Consider the following 18,576-nt stretch of genomic DNA (forward strand, 5'->3'; position numbering starts at 1 on the left):
AAGACAAAAAACAAATATATGTCCTCGACAAATCTTTCAATGCCTGTCGGCGATCCATAAATTCAACTCAACTGTCTTAACTTTTATTTTCATACATAAAAAGTATACACGTAATTAATAATAATAATAATGAAAAAAACAAATTTTGATACATCTTGATTAAATTAACTCGCGTGTTTTCTTTTAATAACATCATTATTTGATCAGGACTAAAAAAAAAAATAAATCAACTTTTAAAAAAACATTCGTCGCGTCCATTTTGATTACACTGAGTCATTAAGGTGATTAATAATGTTCTGACGTATGCACAAGAAATGGCCCCACTCAACAAAGTCATCATATTTTCATATCTTATATATATATTTTAAATTTTTCGGTTTAACGAATATTTTTACACCAAAATTTTTTTTTTTCTTAAACATAAAAATCGCATTTAAGTTTTGATGTTACAGTTGATAATAAATTCGCGGAACACCTGAAACAACGCAAATAATAAAAGACATTTTGAAATTTATTTTTTTTGAAATCGAATATTACTAATTGATTTGAATTCTTAATTATTTTTATGCTTTTGAACCCCTCATATATTTGACTTTAATTTTAAAAAAAAATATGAACAATGATTTTATAAGTGTTCCATTTCGAGCTCATGAACAAACGTAATTAAAAAAAATAAATAAAAACAGTAAATTAAATATATATATATATATATACTAATATTAATCAAAAGATAAAAACATAAATGAAAGAGAGATAGAAAAGTGAGTAGGTGCGGACGAGCAGGTCAGACGAGACAGGATGCAGCAGAGTGTACAAGTTCGTCACGCGAACCCTTCATCAAGCTATATACAATATATATATGAAAGAGAAGTAATAGGGTATATACAGTAGTCATGAAGTATGCAGGCACCTAGAAAGCAATAAAAGACAGTAACGCAAAATCGTGCAACCCGTTCGCTAGTCTCACTTTTTTTTCTCTATATATTTTTATATAATATATAGATATATTATCTACGATTATAATTAAAGCGACACCTGGCGAGACTTGGGAGTCATTAGCTGGACAAAGATATTAAAGAAGAGGAGAATGGATAGTCAGTAAAAATGTGTTAACACTAATGATGAGTCTAGATATATCTGCTTCTGGTATTACTTTGACTCGATACTAATTTTATTACAATTTACACATGTAGTTACTGTAATATTCTTACTTAAATCTGTCATGATTATATCTCATTTGACCTACAGTTAACCTTACTGTAGGTCTATAACGCTGTCTCTTGAGAGCGATTTAACTTAGAGGGATAAAGGGGATGCGAATAAACTGTCGCTCGGTTTCCGAGCCTTGATGACGGATATTTTAGGGATAATGATGATTTAAATTAGTTGTAATAGTTATTCTAATGCCGGATTTTAGATAATTTATGGTGACAAGTTAGTTGCTGGTATATAGGGGAAGCAGGGGCAAAACGGGGTACCCCCAAAATTCTGATACTGAAATTAACCGATGTCTAATAATTTTGTGATTTTCTTAATAATGATAAATTATGAAAAAAAAAATATTTTTAAAAATTGCACTTATAGTTTTTTTAATTTTTTACATGTGCATATTTTTAGTTTTTTTTTTTTTTTTAATTAAATTGTTGAAAAAAAAATGCGAAAACAGTTAACTGTCTGCTAATTTTTAAATCATCAAAATTTTACAGAGAAAAAATTCGAAAATGTTAATGATTTTTGTTTTATGGTAAAAAGTATAAAAAAATTTTTTTTTCTTTGCATTTAATAAATATGAGAAATTTTATTTCAAATTTTAGTTAAAAATTTTCGAATTTTTGTTTCGACAATTTAATTTAAAAAAAAAATAAAAATATACACATGTAGAAAATTTAATAAACTACAAGTGCAATTTTTTCAAATATATTTTTTTTAATAATTTTATACTTAAAAAAAAATTAAAAAATTATTAGACGTCTGTTAACTTCAGTATTGTCCCGTTTTGCGCGCAAAAAATAAAAATTGTGTTTTTAATGGCAACTGAAAATTTTTCTATTTAATTTTTGTATCCCGTTTCGCCCCTTCCCCTTTATAAAGTTTGAAAAATTGAAGCTAAAATTATAAGAAAAAATAATAATGTTTTAAAGAGCAATAAGCTGTTTCGTGTTTTGTAATTATAGATGCGCATCAGTTGATAATAAAAAAGTTTTAGCCGGTTTATTGACCCGGAGAAATAACGTTAAGAAGTTGTGTTAAATAAAAGTTTAGAGTGTTCTGTAGTCAAGAATATTAACAGACGGTGTTGAGACTGATGTATAGTTAATTTAATATACTTTAGATGGTTTTAATCAATATTAGACCCTTTTCATATTTTTCATTTTACTTCTTCACTTTACTATTGATTTTAGTCTGTTAATTGTGGCTTTCATTGTGTTTCTGTAAATTATTTTTAGATACCTATTGTATGGACATAATACGGCATATGATGGGGAAATGAAAAGTGACTCACTCGTCGAGTTTTTAAATACAATAGAATTACTTTAACGGCAATTTATATTATGCTAATTTTTTTTTTCTTTTTAATATAACAAAAAAAATATGCATGAGTTCTTTTTTCATGCCATTGAATTTTTAATTTATAGAAACAGTTGGATGTCAAATTTAAACTGACAAAATTAATTATCTATCAAAATTATAATTTTCCAAAATTTTCACTTAATTCTAATTAACAAAAAATTTATTTTTATTAAAATAATAAAAAATTAATCATTTGATCTAAATATTTTTCAAAAAAAATTTTTTCCAAAAATAAAAAATAAATCAAATCGAATTTATTTTTCAAATGTCAAATTTTTCCCCCCTTAGGTCTATTTGTTAATTCTCTCAATAATAAAATCATTGTCTTGGATTTTCAAAAGTATTTATCAAACCAAAAATTTTCCAACAAAATCCAAAATTTTTTTTTTCTCACTTGCTCTAATAATCATAAATCAACTAAACACAACATTCAAGAATTATTTACTTTCATAAAATTCCTACAAAAAAAAATATTTTTCAAAACATTCCACACGCCATTTAATTCACTTTTACAAAGTAACTGTACGTTTCTTATTCTTATTTAAAAAAAAAAAAAAAAAAAGTGTGACCCTGCCAAGAGACGAAACATTTAGTCCTACACTACAGTTGGCAGGTGTCCTCATCCTTATGGCATACGTCCTCGGATTCACATACCCCTTGCTGTTTTTCTCAAGGCTTCGACCAACTAACCACTCGGTCTTTAGGTCTAACGTCTAACAAAACATACACACACACACACACGCGCACACTAGCATCAGTATGTAATGTCCCGATCGCCTTCTCCACAGGAGTATTCCCAGACATTTTTCTCAAGAGACTATAACCCACACCAGTACTAAAATCCAATGTAGTTTTTCCATTGCACACATTTTTAGTAACCCCCAGTGCACACCCCAGGGAACTTATCCTAACGTTGTCACCCATGTTGTTGTTGTTGTCGTTGTCGTTACTCAATTCTGTCATCTATTTTACTTAAACAACGTGCCATATATAAATGTTTCTACTCTATACCTAACCCATAAAAAGCAGAAAAAATAAAAAACGTAGCCTACATGTGTGGGCCAAACAATTTTCAAAAATTTCTGATCATAAAAAGCACATGCTGATTATTGGCTGCTGACCAGTTGACTGGTGATTTATGAATCGGTATTACTTATATATATATATATGTTTTTATTTACCAATTTGTCACGTTCTTGACCCAGGCAAAATAGAGGATATACCTTTGAGCAAAAAATTTTGTCCAGGAAGCAAAACATCCTTGACATAAATTCTGGGCATCTTAATATATTATTTAATTTTTATTTGTTTTCGATAGACGAATGTTCCCGACCTGCAGAGTGTCATTCAGTGACTTGAAACCGGAGGCACGTTACGCCGTACTCATGGACATTGTACCGGTTGATGACAAACGATACCGATACGCTTATCATCGGAGCTCTTGGTTAGTAGCCGGGAAAGCTGACCCACCAGCACCGGCACGACTTTATGTCCATCCAGATTCTCCCTTCACTGGTGAACAACTGAGGAAACAAATTGTCTCCTTTGAAAAAGTTAAACTTACTAATAACGATATGGATAAACATGGACAGGTAATTTATTTATATATTATATATATCATAAATGTTTGGGGAAATAATTTTAAAATTAGGTCTATTTTTTTTATTATTTAAAAAAGGCTGTTTTTAAAATTTTAAAAACTCAAAATTTTTATTTTAAAAGAAATTTGGGGGTAAAAAAAATTTAGATCCAAAATTTGCATGAGTTTGAGTAGATTAGAGATTTTTTAATATTGATATAGATATAATCAGATCTGGTTAATTTTGAAATCATTTTTTCCCGCTTTTATAAAAGCGATTTTAAAAAAAATATTTTCTTTGATTTTAATTACTGTCCATACTTTTAATGAATATCAAACGAACCTCTAGCGATTTATGAACATTTTTATTAAATTTTATTAAGCAACACAAAAAAAAAATATTGTTCCTCGAACGATCTAAAGTATAGCAACTCGTAGATTGTTACCATAACGATACGTATACTTATGGTAAAAATATCATATTGTTCCTGTAACTATTTATTGGATAGCTGTGAGCCCTATACGACTTTCTGTAATCGTCATCTCACACGCCATCGTCTAACCTAATTAAACATCCATTTTGGCGCCTATTTTCAAATTTAACAATTCGAGTTCATTTTTTTTTAAATTTGTTAACTATCTATAACCTTACTGATTATTTACCTAATGATCAATCTAATAAACCTGCTATATATTTCAATTGTGAAAATTATGTAAAAATCAATTTATATTAATTTAATTAATTAAATTCATATTATATTTAAATATTTATATACATAACCTCAAAAATTAAAAGATATATTTATATTTATATTTTAAATTTATTTAGACTGCAAATGATAAATCAGTTTTATAAATTATTTTATTTAATCAAAATTATTTATTAATCATTTATTTATTAATGATAAAGATTTCCAAACGTGTGTCAGATAGGGCTCAGAACGATACGGTATAGGGCTCAGAGCTATCTACCGTATTGTTGTCAGAACGATACAGTAGATCGTTGCAGTAACAATCTAGTAGATAACTATTACGTATTGTTACTGTAACTATACACTATACTTCTCAGAACAATATATTTTTCTCCGTGAAAATGAAAAATTTTTCAAAATTCCATGTGTCTATTTTACTTCGGGTACTTTAGATGCTTTTAAAATTCCTATTTCAAAAAATAAATAAAAACTACACACTGCGTCCCATCTTGCCCCAATTTCATTAAAACAAACCTTGCGAAATTTATCGTGGGCAAAATGGTCACCGAAAAAAAAACTTATCAATATCATCTTCTTCAAAAAATTTTCTTTGCCTTCTACTCAAAGTCTAATTCTAAAAAACCGGTTTAACTTTTTTCACCTGCCGGAATTCAATACTCTATACATACATACATACATATATACATACATACATATATATCATTACATTTATTAATATTAAAATGTTTAACCGAGTAAACTATGGTATCCAGAACCTTAAGATTACGAGCAGCCATAATGTAAAATCGAGAACAAGTTGAATAGAATTGTCGTAGGTGTTTTTTTCGAGTTGACACCCCAACCCAGTGTTAGCATACTGCATTAAATATCTATACCTATAAGCTAATAAATTGAATGAATGTTTGCCCGAAGCTTTTGTCATGATCATCCGTTGCCCACGCCCGCGCTTTCTTTCTTTTCTTCCTCTTACACACACATATATCAAAAACCTTTTGAATACACACTCCACGATATTTTATAACCCGTGTCAGTATATGGTAGTCATCAAATATATATGAATTATGTTCATGTATCGTCACATACATATATATGTATATGTGAGTAGCCGTTGATTCACACCTACATGGCCAACAAGTGATTCAATACAGTAGTAATAGACTACAGTATATATATTTACATATATATATGTGAGTATGAATAATCTTAGAGGCGATTAAAGTAAAAACTGAGTAAATCCAAAGCCAATGTACTCGGATACCGGTAAAAGCAGTTTAGTTTGTTGCAGTAGTTGTGTAAAGTTGGAGCCACGTAATGCCAGTCAAGTATCTCAAGAGTAAACGAGAGACATACTCAAGTGGTAGTATACTATATAATAGTCTCTGCTGTATAGATTATTGTGTATAGAGTTTACTGGGTGTATATACTATCATATTGAATTAATAATAATATATAATAAATGAACATTCCTTTTACTATTACCACTATTTCATCGCGCGTACTCGTATGACGCGGTATTATAATGTACATAAGAGTTTTTAGAATTTAAAAAATATATAAATAATAATAATAATAATAATATGAGAGAAATAAGTGAATATGGACCCCCATCTGTGAATTGCTACTACGTGGTGGTCCAAAACCCAACTCTGATGGTGTGGATAAAAGTCTGCTTCATACCTGATGGAATTTTGCTTTTTTTATTTCACTGATATTCACACTACTATATATATATGGATGTATATATGTATGTATACCTTTTCATTCATCTTTTTTAAAAATAATATTTTTTTTTGATACTACGACTTGGCACTTTGTAAGAGATGCTTCTCGTGTTACGTTACACGTCTTGTTATATATTTGTATGGATAACGAAATAATTTTGAAATTAAAAAAAAAGTAAGAGTACATTCTCACGCTTTTAAGTATTACATTTCGCAGGGGATAGATGAATACGAAAAATTGATTTGGTAATTTTTATACCCTGTTGAATTAATTTTTTGGCGAATAAATTTTTTTCGGGGTATATAGATTAGGTATAGAGGTTGCTATTATGTTATTATTATGGTTAATGAATATGAAATATATGAGCGTAAAATTTTGAAGTAAGGATTTTGATGTTTGATGTATATTTTGTTGCATTGGAGATAAGTTTTATTACTTTTTTATCAGGGTCAAGTGGATAACCTTTTTTCTCGTTTAATAGTCGATTTGGTTTACTAGTATTGAGAAATATTCTAAATCAATTGATTTATGAAAGTATGAGTTATTACTTCCGCTCATTATGAGCAGTTATAATTAATTATCTTTTAACATAACTTTTTTTGGATTTATATGGATGCGCGTTTTTAAATGGGGACAATATTGGCCGCGGATGATTTTGGGGCGAAATATAAGAAGAAGTAAAATTGACGGGGTAATTTGGGTCGTCTTCAATTTTTAAGTTCTAAGTGCTCAAAAATTTTTTTGAATTTTTTTTTAATGATCCAGAAGTTAACGGACGAATAAAAGTTTTAAGATTTTTTTTTTGGGAATTAATTACGAAAAAAAAAAAAACTAAAAATATGCACATGTAGGAAATTTAATAAACTACAGGTGCAATTTTTTAAAATATTTTTTTTCTTGTGATTTATCATTTTGAAAAAAATCCAAAAATTATTAGACCTCGGTTAACTTCAGTATTATTTTTTTTAATGGTTTTTAAAATATACATTTATATATATATATATATATATATTTAATATATTGAAGGTCAAAATTTTTTAGTGGACCCATTTTGCCCCATAGTTTTTTTTTATAACCCTCATATTAATATAAAATAATATTCATTGATTGAAACAAAATTTATAAGAAAATTCTCATGAATTTTTTTTATGGTCCATTTTTCCCCTATTTGTCAAAATCAAAATTTCACTTAGAATTTAAAATTTGTCATTAAAAAAAAAAAAAAAAATTCTATTCTATTTAAAATCTAACAATTTTTCCATGCGTCCAATTTTAATTTTAAAATTCCATGACCATTTAAATCTCCAAGTACTCAAAATATTTTTTTTTTTTTAAATACAATAAAAAATTAAAAACGATAATTTTCTGTAAAAATGACATTAATGCTCATATACTTTGATTGTGATATAAATCTTTGCCCAAAAAAAAAAAAAAAAAAAAATTCAAAATTATAATATCGTTAAAAAATTAAAATTCCTAATTTTTTATTTGAACATGAGCTGTGAAGTTTATAATGAATTGTCTCTTTTAAAAAACATGAAAACATTTTTTTTCTCGCATTCTTCTACTGAATTCTTTTCGTAGGTGTTTTATGTTTTAGTTATTTTTTGTTTATGTCTTTATCGATTTACATACACGCTTTAAACTTGTGTTAGGCTTGTAAATGCGATAGCACGACGATACAAGACCGTGTATTTGATATATATATATATATATATATATATATATATATATATATATATATATTTATATATATACATATATATAGTAAGAGTGCGGCCAAGCATGTCGTGACAAGCTTCCTGGCAGAGGCCGAGGGTAAACGTCGCTTTTCTCGACAGCTTCTGGAATGAGGAGGACAGAGGAATATAAATATTATAAATAATAATAAAAATAATAAATGCGGAAAATTAAATCATAAAAAATTTAAGTGTCATTTAGTTTTATTACTTTATTTTAGTACCATTTATTTGCAACGACAAGTGCACTAAATTACAGCTGCAGTTACGATGATAATTAAATTAAATTATGATCCATAATTGTGGTAATTGCAAACTCTATAATTTATTAGCGATAGAGAAATTTTGACTCAAAATTTTGGATAAGAAAAAAAAAGGATCTTGGCTAATTAAGTTACCGGTAGCGGGATCGATATTTGAAACGGCGGTTACTTATTTTAACACGCGCTGCCTTACTCACGATGACGGTGGATAAAAATATTGAATGATTTAAAGAAAAAAAAAGTTGTGGTACATAGAGAGAATGATAAAAAAATAAAATGAGAGAACACAAAATTGAAACGAGTGAGTGGTTATAAATCGCGCGTGTAATGCCGCTATCAACGTGTATTACATGGATGGCGCGTTGTTTGATAAATCACCACATGCAAATCGCGATCTTCAATACTTGCTAGCAATCAGAGTAAATATATAAGATAATAGTGAATAATCCAGTATTTTTTTTTTTTAGAAAAGCGGAAGCAAAAAATAGATTTTGCAAAAAATTCATACTTATTTTTTTTGGCCAACTTCGAATTGGAATTGCGGCTGAAATATTGAACTTATGAAAATAGAAGTTAGAAGCTTTTTTGTAGAGAATTTAATTTCCTGTAAAATTGCTATGATATATTTTTGTCATATTTTTGATAGTTTAGTCACAATTTAAGTTCAAAGATATGAAAATTTTTTGTCCGCATACGGAGTAAATTTTGAGTTTGTTTTTCCAGCGGAGTAATTTTGGAGTTCACTGGATTTTATTTAACTCCATTTCCGTGTTTTCATATTAAAATTTTTTTCAGGAGTAAATTTTATTTCGAACCCGCGTTAATTTTCAAATTACTCCTTTTTGAAGCGAATTTTACTCCGAGAGAACAGACGCATCTGCTCCAAATTTACTCCATTAACTTTTTACAGTACAGACTTTTGCAATTTCTATTAACTTTTTTTAAAAATAATTTTCGTCATAAAATTTCAACCAACTCGACTTTGTAAAAAAATTTTCTAAAAAAAAAAACCTAATTTAAAATTTTATTAGCTTCGATAAATCATTTAAATAGTAAACCAGCAGTAATCCATACAATTAAAGAATATTAATAACTCATAAAAAAACTATTTTCGAAGCGTAATTAGTTAAATTCAAAAAAATAAAAAAAACTCATTACAAATGATTTATGTGATTATTTACACTAATGAATATTTCTTAAGACACACTCGTGGCCTTTATATTAGTCAGCTACCGTAAGTCACTTCTCTATGCCTGGCATCATCAGTAGCCACTCGTATTTCTTGTTCATATTTGCACAGTCTTACAGGAATAAAAGGAATAATAATACAGAGTAAAAAAAATATATATATATATATATATATATATATATATATATATATGTATATATATATATAAAAAATAAAAAAGACTAGACTATAGGTAACTCCCATGAAGGAAATCAAGAGAATTTGTTGTGTATACACGTACATATATGTGTATGTAAACATTAAACATATATGTATATATATATATATAAAAGTCATGACGTTGGAAGAATTTACCGGATGTACTCGAGTACGATTATGATAATTTATCGTTCATATCTCCAAGACTAAAAAATTCAAGGGGAAAAAATATGTATACCTATACATATATATTTAATATATATTATTAATATATATATACATTTATAGATGTGTATACACATAACGCACCGGGCTTTTAAGTGAAGTAAGTCATCGAATTAAAGATAGCTATGACAGGTTTATCAGATGCCAAGACGTTTTCTCTCTCTCTTCTCACCTACGTATAAATGTAAATTAGTTTTATCAAGTACACGCACTATACATATATAAGTATATTAAAAAATATAAAAGAACAAGATCCTAAGGTGGCTGTTATGAGTCCCCAAAGCTTCTGGCCACCTGCGGGCCGTTAAACAGTTTCAACAGTTGCGGAGAATGCTTACAGCCGCCGTCATATTTTATATTAGCGATAATACATGTAACTTTTAGCTTTCCGTTGTATTTTCTCATAACTCATTTTTTAAATATTATATTATTATTATCGGCAAGATTTTTTTTTTTTTCAATTAAAATTTCGTAGATAGAAGTTCTGGCGGTAAATTTGAAATAATTTGAAAATTACTGGGTTTATGAAAAAATTTATAGAATTATTTTTTGTAGGAAATTTAACTCTCTACAAATTACTTCTGAGATATTTTTATCATATTTTTAATTATCAACCCGTAATTTAAATTTAAAGTGTCCATAAAAATTTGAAATTCGTAGTCTTAAAATTCTTCGGGTTAAAAATTAAAATTATGACTAAACTACTAAAAATACAACAAAAATGTACTGAAATAATTTTATAGAGAATTAAATTTCCTACAAAAAATCTCTCCTTACTTTTATTCGTAAGTTCAATATTTCGGACACAATTTGAATTTTAAACCAACTGGAAAATTGTGATCACTAACCAGCCGATTTTTTTTTTTTTCAGAAATAAAATTTGTAATCCCGTATAATCAGACATGAAAGTAAAAAAGAAATTTTCATATCAATTTTATAGATAATGTCTTATATATTTAACAAATTGGTCAGTATACATACGGGTTAAAAAAGAGTATTAAAATAATAATAATAAAAAATAAAAATCCTTAGGTTTGATGATTTGCACGCGCTCGAGTACACATCGTTTAGGACAGGAAATCGATCATGAAGTTGACTATCGGGTCGATCGCGTGTTCACTATAAAAGCGCGTGCTCGGTTCTCGTTTGGATCACGCGAGCTTGATTCAACGTTATATGTCTGAATACATCAATGCATTTTATGTGTGTACACTGAAATGAAACATGTGAACATATGTATTTATTTATAAATGTTTTATGCATATGTGCATTGTTCATACGTCCAAAAGTTAGATACCACGATAATAATTATTTTGATATTATGCGTCGATATACAAATGCCCTGGACTATTTTTTGATGTATCCATCAACGTCGCCATTTTAATTTATGGATTACATAAATTAATTATCTTTTAGGATGTATGTATGTGGTTATAATAATGCGTGTCGTACGAGCTCGCCTGTGAGTTTGACTGAGTAAGAGATAAAAAGGACGAGGAGAGAGAGAGAGTAAAGAGCTTGTGATGTCAGATTGGCTAACCGTATTTTAATTTGCCTTTTTAATTAATACTTGCGTCATGTATAATTTTATTAAATTTCTTTTTTTTTTTTTTTTTTTGGTTACAGATTGTGCTTAATTCGATGCATCGGTATCAGCCCAGGATACATTTAGTCAAGTGTCGTCCTAAAGATGAAGATAAGAATCATAAAATAACAGATCTCAATAAAGAAGAACACAAGACTTTTATATTTCCTGAATCTATTTTTACGGCTGTTACTGCGTATCAAAATCAATTGGTAAATATATATAATAAAATTTTATCAATTATTTTATATCTATATATATTTAGATAAATAATCAAAGTAAGGGGGGGGGGTAAGAAAAAAATGTCTAGTATTGTCTACTGATATTTTTTTTGTCTCAAAATTGATGCTCGGTATGAATGACCCAAAAAAAAAATTTTTGAAACACTTTTTCCCCATAAAAAAATTGAAATTTTTAATTCATAATATATATATTTAAATGATTAATTAAAATGAGGGGTGGGGCAAAATAGACTAAGAATAAATGTATAGTATTTTCTTTTCTATTCCTTTTTTTTTTGGCTCAAAATTGAGCAGTATAAATATGACCAAAAAAAAACCAATTTTTTAAAAAATTTTTTCCCCATAAAAATTAAAATTTTTAATTAATAAAATTTAATGAAATAAAAAAAAAATTTATTAATAATTTCATGTCTATATAAGGGAAGGGGGGCAAAATGGGTCCCCAAACGCTTAGGGACCCATTTTGCCCTCCCTTCCCCGGTATTTAAATAAATAATTAAAATGAGGGGGAGGAATGGGCTTAAAAAAAAAATGTCTGGTATTTTTTTCACTCCAAGTTGAAGGCTCAGTATGAACATGACCCAGAAAAAAAAACTAATTATTAAAAAAAATTTCCTTATAACAATGAATTTCTTAATTAATAAAATTAACTAAAATAACAAAAAAATTTCAGATTACAAAATTAAAAATCGACAGTAATCCATTCGCCAAAGGTTTTCGTGATTCATCACGGCTCACAGACTTCGATCGGTGAGTAAATAAATTTCTCATTATTGCCAAATGAAAATAAATATTAATAACTTAAACAATTTGCAAACATAAAAAAAAGTAAATAACTATCTCGAGTGCGGCTATATTTATATATAAACAAATAAAAAAATTCCACTGTCATAATTTAGTGTTCTCACGAACGGGTTTTACACGTATACTTTAAAAAGTCAATTGACTTCTTGACTCTCTACTGCGTGGCATGATGGTGCTGCCGATGATGATGACCATGAAAGAACTACGAGATCCAAAGAACAAGATAGAGATTCGATAAAACTTTATTTCCCATCATCATCATCAAGCCTCTCATATAGGGGAGGCCGGGGCACGACGGCCCACCCGGGGCACAGCGGCCCACTCCAAAAATTTTGTCAAAAAATAAATTTAATTTTTTTTAGTTAAGTAGCGAAATCCGGGGCAAAATGGACCATCAAAAAACTTTTTCCATAAAACATTGTTGATAAAAATTTTTTTTTCAAAAATATATTGATAAAATTTTTTTTTTTTTTAATTTTATGATAAAAATGATTTGATAAGAATTTTTTTCAAAAAAATTAAAATTTGTCAAACCACAATCAAGTAATTTCTAATCTAAAATATAACAAAAACTTTTGGGATTAAAAATTATACAGCAACTTAAAAAATAAGAATATTTTGTATTAATCAACAAATTTTAAATTATTTTAAGAATAATTATAACAAATAACAATTTTTATAATTGATAAATTTTTAAACACTTAGCTTCCTAAAAATATTTAAACAATTAAATAAAAAAATTCAATTAATTATTTTGAGAATAGTTATAACAAATAACAATTTTTATAATTAATAAATCTTTAAATACTTAGCTTCCTAAAAATATTCAAACAATTAAATAAAAAAATTCAATTAATTATTTTGAGAATAGTTATAACAAATAACAATTTTTATAATTAATAAATCTTTAAATACTTGGCTTCCTAAAAATATTTAAACAATTAAATAAAAAAAATACAATTAATTATTTTAAGAGTAATTATAACAAAGAACAATTTTTATAATTGATAAATCTTTAAACACTTAGCTTTCTAAAAATATTTAAACAATTAAATAAAAAAATACAATTAATTATTTTCACAGTAATCACAGGTATATTCATCTGAAAAATCTTCCTCAATACTTGCACAGGAATCGTGAGACCACATTTTGCAGTTATTGCACTGAATCCATGATTCCTTTGATTCAGAATAGAGTCCATTACAATACAGGCAATGGCAATCACTGTCTTCTTTTTGAGAACTTTTTTTTTTTTTAATTTTTGGAGCTTTGTTTTTATTAGTGACTTTTTCTGCTATTATATTTTTTATTTTTTGATTATTTTTTTTTTCTTCCAACTCATCACGGTATTGTTTACTGGTTAAAATCCTCGTCACACCTCGACGTCGTTTTTTTGGCGGGGAGTCTCTTGATGGCAATGGCTTGATGTCGTAAGGTGTTACATAAAACTTCGATGTGTTTTGTCTCATCGTTGCTTTGGATGATGCAGCAGTTTTAGTGATATTTTCAGTAAGAGATTTTTCCATCTCTTCATCGGAGCTTTCGTCAATAATTTGTGGTCTAAAGTACCTAGATGGGGGCCTCAACGATGGTTTACCAGTGGAGGTGGAGGCAATTGGAATAATTACTGGCTCTTCAAGTTGTTGTTGCAGTTCAGGTTTTTCTGGCTCTTGCTGTCTAAGCTCTTGTTGCTCAAGTTGCTGCTGTTCAGGTTGTTGCTCGGGTTCAGGTCCTTCAATAAAATCTGTCTTGCACAAATCACTCAGACTTTGGGTCAGATTTTCTAGTGATTGTTCTTCAGGTGGTTTGTTGCTATTGGTAGTGTCGGCAGGAGCAAAATCTTTTGAGTCAAAAATATCTGGATTCATTGGGTAAATTCCAGTTTTTCGGAAACCATTTATTATAGTTTCAGGCTTTGCTGCTTTATTTAATGCATTACTGAACAGCATTGGCAGAACTTCAGGCGTGACGACTCTTCCTGGGTGCTCTGATAACCATTTTTTTACTTCTTGCTCATAATAAGAAGATATTGGTTTCATTACACTGACATCCAATGGTTGTAAACGGTGAGTGCAATGAGGTGGCAAGCAAAGAATTACAACGTGATGATCACGAGCGTAGTCAATCACATCTAAATTGTTAGTGTGTGTCGTATGCCCATCCAAAATCAGCAGCACTGGATCTTCAGAAGTTGGCTTAACCTGGTCAACAAACCATTGGAACCACTGCAAGAAGAGATCATGTTGCATCCAGCCACTGGAATGACAAAGCCCCCAACTTCCTGGGATTGTATTATTCAACAAGTTGGGTTTCATACGCTTACGAGGAAAAATGAACAATGGTGGTAAAAATTGTCCTGAAGCTGAAACACAAAGCTCCATTGTCACATTTTTACCTCGCTCAGCTGACGTTAAAATTCCAACTTGTTTTTTTCCTTTCTCAACAATGATTTTCCCGTGAGTTTTTGGGACACTACTACAGCCAGTTTCATCTACGTTAAAAATACGATGAGGAAGTAGATTGTATTTTTCCATAATCTGTTTTAGTAAGTTAAAAAAATTTTGAATGACAATCCGATTGAAACCAGCTGCCCGTGCTGCTGATGTGCTTTCAGGTTTGCGTAACGATAAGGTGGGGTTACGTTTCAAAAATCCTTGCAGCCAATCTTCTCCAGCTACTCCATTTACAAATGGATGTTTAATTTGATTTTTTTCAGCGAGCTGATAAGCGAGGATTCTCACCTCGAAGCTTGATAATCCAAATAATCGACTTTCTAAATCTTTTAAATAACTGACAAGTTCGGATTCTTGCACAGGACTAAAAACTGGAGTAAACTTTCTGGGTAGCCCTACAATAAAAATTTTAGTTTATAATTATTTTCTTCGATTAAATTACACAGTAAAAAATTTTACGTTATTATTGCGTCAAAAAATTAATCCATTAAAGTTAGCAGTCGCTTGACAATTTTTTAATTTTTTTTAATAAATTAATTTACTCCAAAAAATTATTCCTAAAAAATTGGATTTTTTATTTTTTTTATTTTCTAAATGTCAATTTTCTTTTCTCATTTTTTTTTTTTTTTGACAATTTATTTGTTAAAAAAATTCTTAAAATTATAAAATATGTGCTAAATTAATTCTCATCAAAGAATTTTGTGTTAAAAATTTTTATGTTAAATATTTAGCATAAAAATTTTTTGACGCATTGATGCAAAATTTTTTACTGTGTATTAATAAAATAATTGTTTTAGATTCTCAATACCTTTCGATGATACAAACTCTATATCATTGTTTAATTTATAAAAATTGGATCGGCGTCTCAGAGTGGTTTTTGGTACTCCAAACGCTTTTGAAGCAGCAAGATATCCCATCTCTCCTTGGTTAACTGCTTCGATAGCTTTTGCCATAGCCAATTCATTCCATGACATATGAGTATTTTTTGATTTATAATTGCGCACCATTTTTTATTTTAGAAAATATGAGAAGTAAAATTAAAATTGTAAAATTTACCGCCGAACTGTAGTGAACCTCCAACACAAATATAGTCATATGATGTACAACTCCATATTTATTTTCAACATTTACAACGCCACTTAGCGACTGTTTCAAAAACTTTACCGACCGTTGATGTCATCAACCAATCGTTTGGCGGTACTTTTAAATTTACATCGTACGGAATTAAAATTTTTTCTGAGTTTCAAATAGAAAATCTTTGTAATTTAATTTTTTTCTAAACAAAGAAAGTGAAAAGGGGTGGGGGAAGTTAAAAAATAATAACTATCATTTCAAAATGTTTTTTTTTTAAATTAGAATAAATGAATAATATTAAAAAAGAAAAAAATTTTTGGTAATATTTTTTTTTTTTAATTATTCTCCAGAAGTGGGCCGTTGTGCCCCAGAAAAAAAAAATTTTTTTTTTGTGGGTTTTGACCAAATTATCATATATTCCCTCAAGATAAGGCACAAGAAAATTTTTTAGATGATCAATAGTAGCTAGAAATAATAACTCGCTTAAGTGGGCCGCTATGCCCCGGTCTCCCCTACTCTATTATCGTATATTCTCGACGAAACGTAACCCGCCCAACAAAGTCCTCCTACAAATCAACACCTGTCGTCTATTTTACCTTTAATACTCCAAAAAAAAAAAAAAAAAAAAAAAAAAAAATATAAATCTCAAGTAGAATTTATAACTTCTGCAAAAATTTAAAATCAATTAAAATCTTGTCATAGTCATTAGTAATTAAAAAAAAAATCTAAAACTCATATTAATTACAAAACTTCATTGAGGTCCCGCAATTTCGAGCGAGCAAATAAAAGTTAAATATTTAAATAAAGTGCAGGCTGTACTGAACATGACTTAGACCAAGAAGAAGGAATAAAATATATTTTATTTGAGTGAGGTGCTGCCGCGGATAACACGTAACTTCGAAGCATGCGCATTGCCTCCGCCTAAGCCGCGGCGTCGGCAAAGTTAATAAGAGAGCGGCCTTATATGCGGCAATACCGCGCATGCACCCGCCCACTTCACGCCGGCGCTGATAGATAGATGCCCCTCCGGGTTTAAAAGAAACAGGGAGATATATATCCCTTTCTTATACATATTTTTCCCGACCTCCTATCCGAAGCCTTTAACTTTTTAGAGTATTGCTGCAGTCCTTCTGTATCCTTATTCTTATTATCATTATTATTTTTTTTTTTTTACCGTCTCTTCATTTGGTTTTCGCACGCTTTCGTTCCCTATTCCCTCTTCCCACTCTCGTTCCTGTTCCCGTTTCTTTTCCTGTTCGCCATTCCTCCGATTCGCGAGCTCTGGTTCCTTTGATATTTATTATATTATTTTATATTTTATCATTACTTTTTATTCTATATCCCAGTGTCTAAGTGCTTACGCCCTCGTATCCACGTACGTACAGTAGAGTAGAGTAGAATATACTGATATGTTCTCTGAGAGTGTGGAGCTTAAGGGCAAGGAGGGCAGAGCATTCATCTATATTAGCTTCGAGAGCAAGCGGCCTGTCATTATCGTAGCCGCCTTTTCAAGTCCCTTCTTTTCATCCTTTTTCTTCTTCTTTATCTTCTTATTCTTATTCTTTACTACACATGTTAAAAGTTACTTGTACGCAGCTTCAATCCTATGGTTTTCTATATAGTTATACATACAGACACACTTAACTCAGTGTCCAATATACTTTAATGCCCAGACATTCTAAAACATCTACCATCAACACATTTACTCCGCGGCCCATTAGCACTTCGCATTACCTTTCCCCACATGATCTCTATACCATCGAACAAAAAATTTTATAAAAAACTTATACGGGCTTGAGGCCTTCGGGGTGAGAAAAATAAGGGGGTGAGAAAGACGCCGCGGGCTTGCTAAGCAAGGGACTGAAGCTGGTCGGGGCTAATAGCCGACGTTTAAACGCTAAAACAAAAGACTAAGCTGTTCTCTTAAGTGTTAACTTTAAATATCGATGCAATAAGACGATGAAGGATCGCGGTAATGAAAAAATTTTAATTCGAGAAATTTGAAAATTATTTCGATGGTAAAAATTAATTTTGCTGTGGATGAAAAAAAGTTGGAGTACAAATTTACATAAATTAGGTGTGAAAAATCGACCCATAATCGAATTATTAATTTTTTTTTTTATTTTGACTTGGAAAATTAATTTAAAAATTTTACTGATGTATGAAAAATAATTTGATCACTTGATGAATTAAAATTAAAATTTATTTATTTAATTATA

At 29.2% G+C, this 18,576-nt stretch overlaps 2 protein-coding genes across 2 annotated transcripts in view; one reads left to right on the forward strand and one right to left on the reverse strand.

Moving 5' to 3' along the window:
- LOC103580464 (T-box transcription factor TBX20) overlaps nt 1-18,576 on the forward strand; it is a 44,870-nt gene that overhangs the window by 12,829 nt on the left and 13,465 nt on the right. Inside the window, exons 3-5 of the mRNA XM_008562206.3 lie at nt 3,890-4,163; nt 11,826-11,996; nt 12,700-12,776. Coding sequence (XP_008560428.1) covers nt 3,890-4,163; nt 11,826-11,996; nt 12,700-12,776 — 522 coding nt within the window. The remainder of the gene's footprint in view (nt 1-3,889; nt 4,164-11,825; nt 11,997-12,699; nt 12,777-18,576) is intronic.
- LOC128668220 (uncharacterized) lies at nt 13,758-16,580 on the reverse strand. Its single transcript, XM_053740614.1, has 2 exons — nt 16,092-16,580; nt 13,758-15,678 (listed from the first exon to the last, which is right to left on the reverse strand). Exons 1-2 carry the CDS (start codon nt 16,288-16,290, stop codon nt 13,898-13,900), a joined length of 1,980 nt encoding a protein of 659 aa, XP_053596589.1. The 5' UTR covers nt 16,291-16,580; the 3' UTR covers nt 13,758-13,897.

The sequence above is a fragment of the Microplitis demolitor genome, chromosome 7 (genome assembly GCF_026212275.2).
Source record: "Microplitis demolitor isolate Queensland-Clemson2020A chromosome 7, iyMicDemo2.1a, whole genome shotgun sequence".
In the NCBI taxonomy this organism is placed as follows: Eukaryota; Metazoa; Arthropoda; class Insecta; order Hymenoptera; family Braconidae; genus Microplitis; species Microplitis demolitor.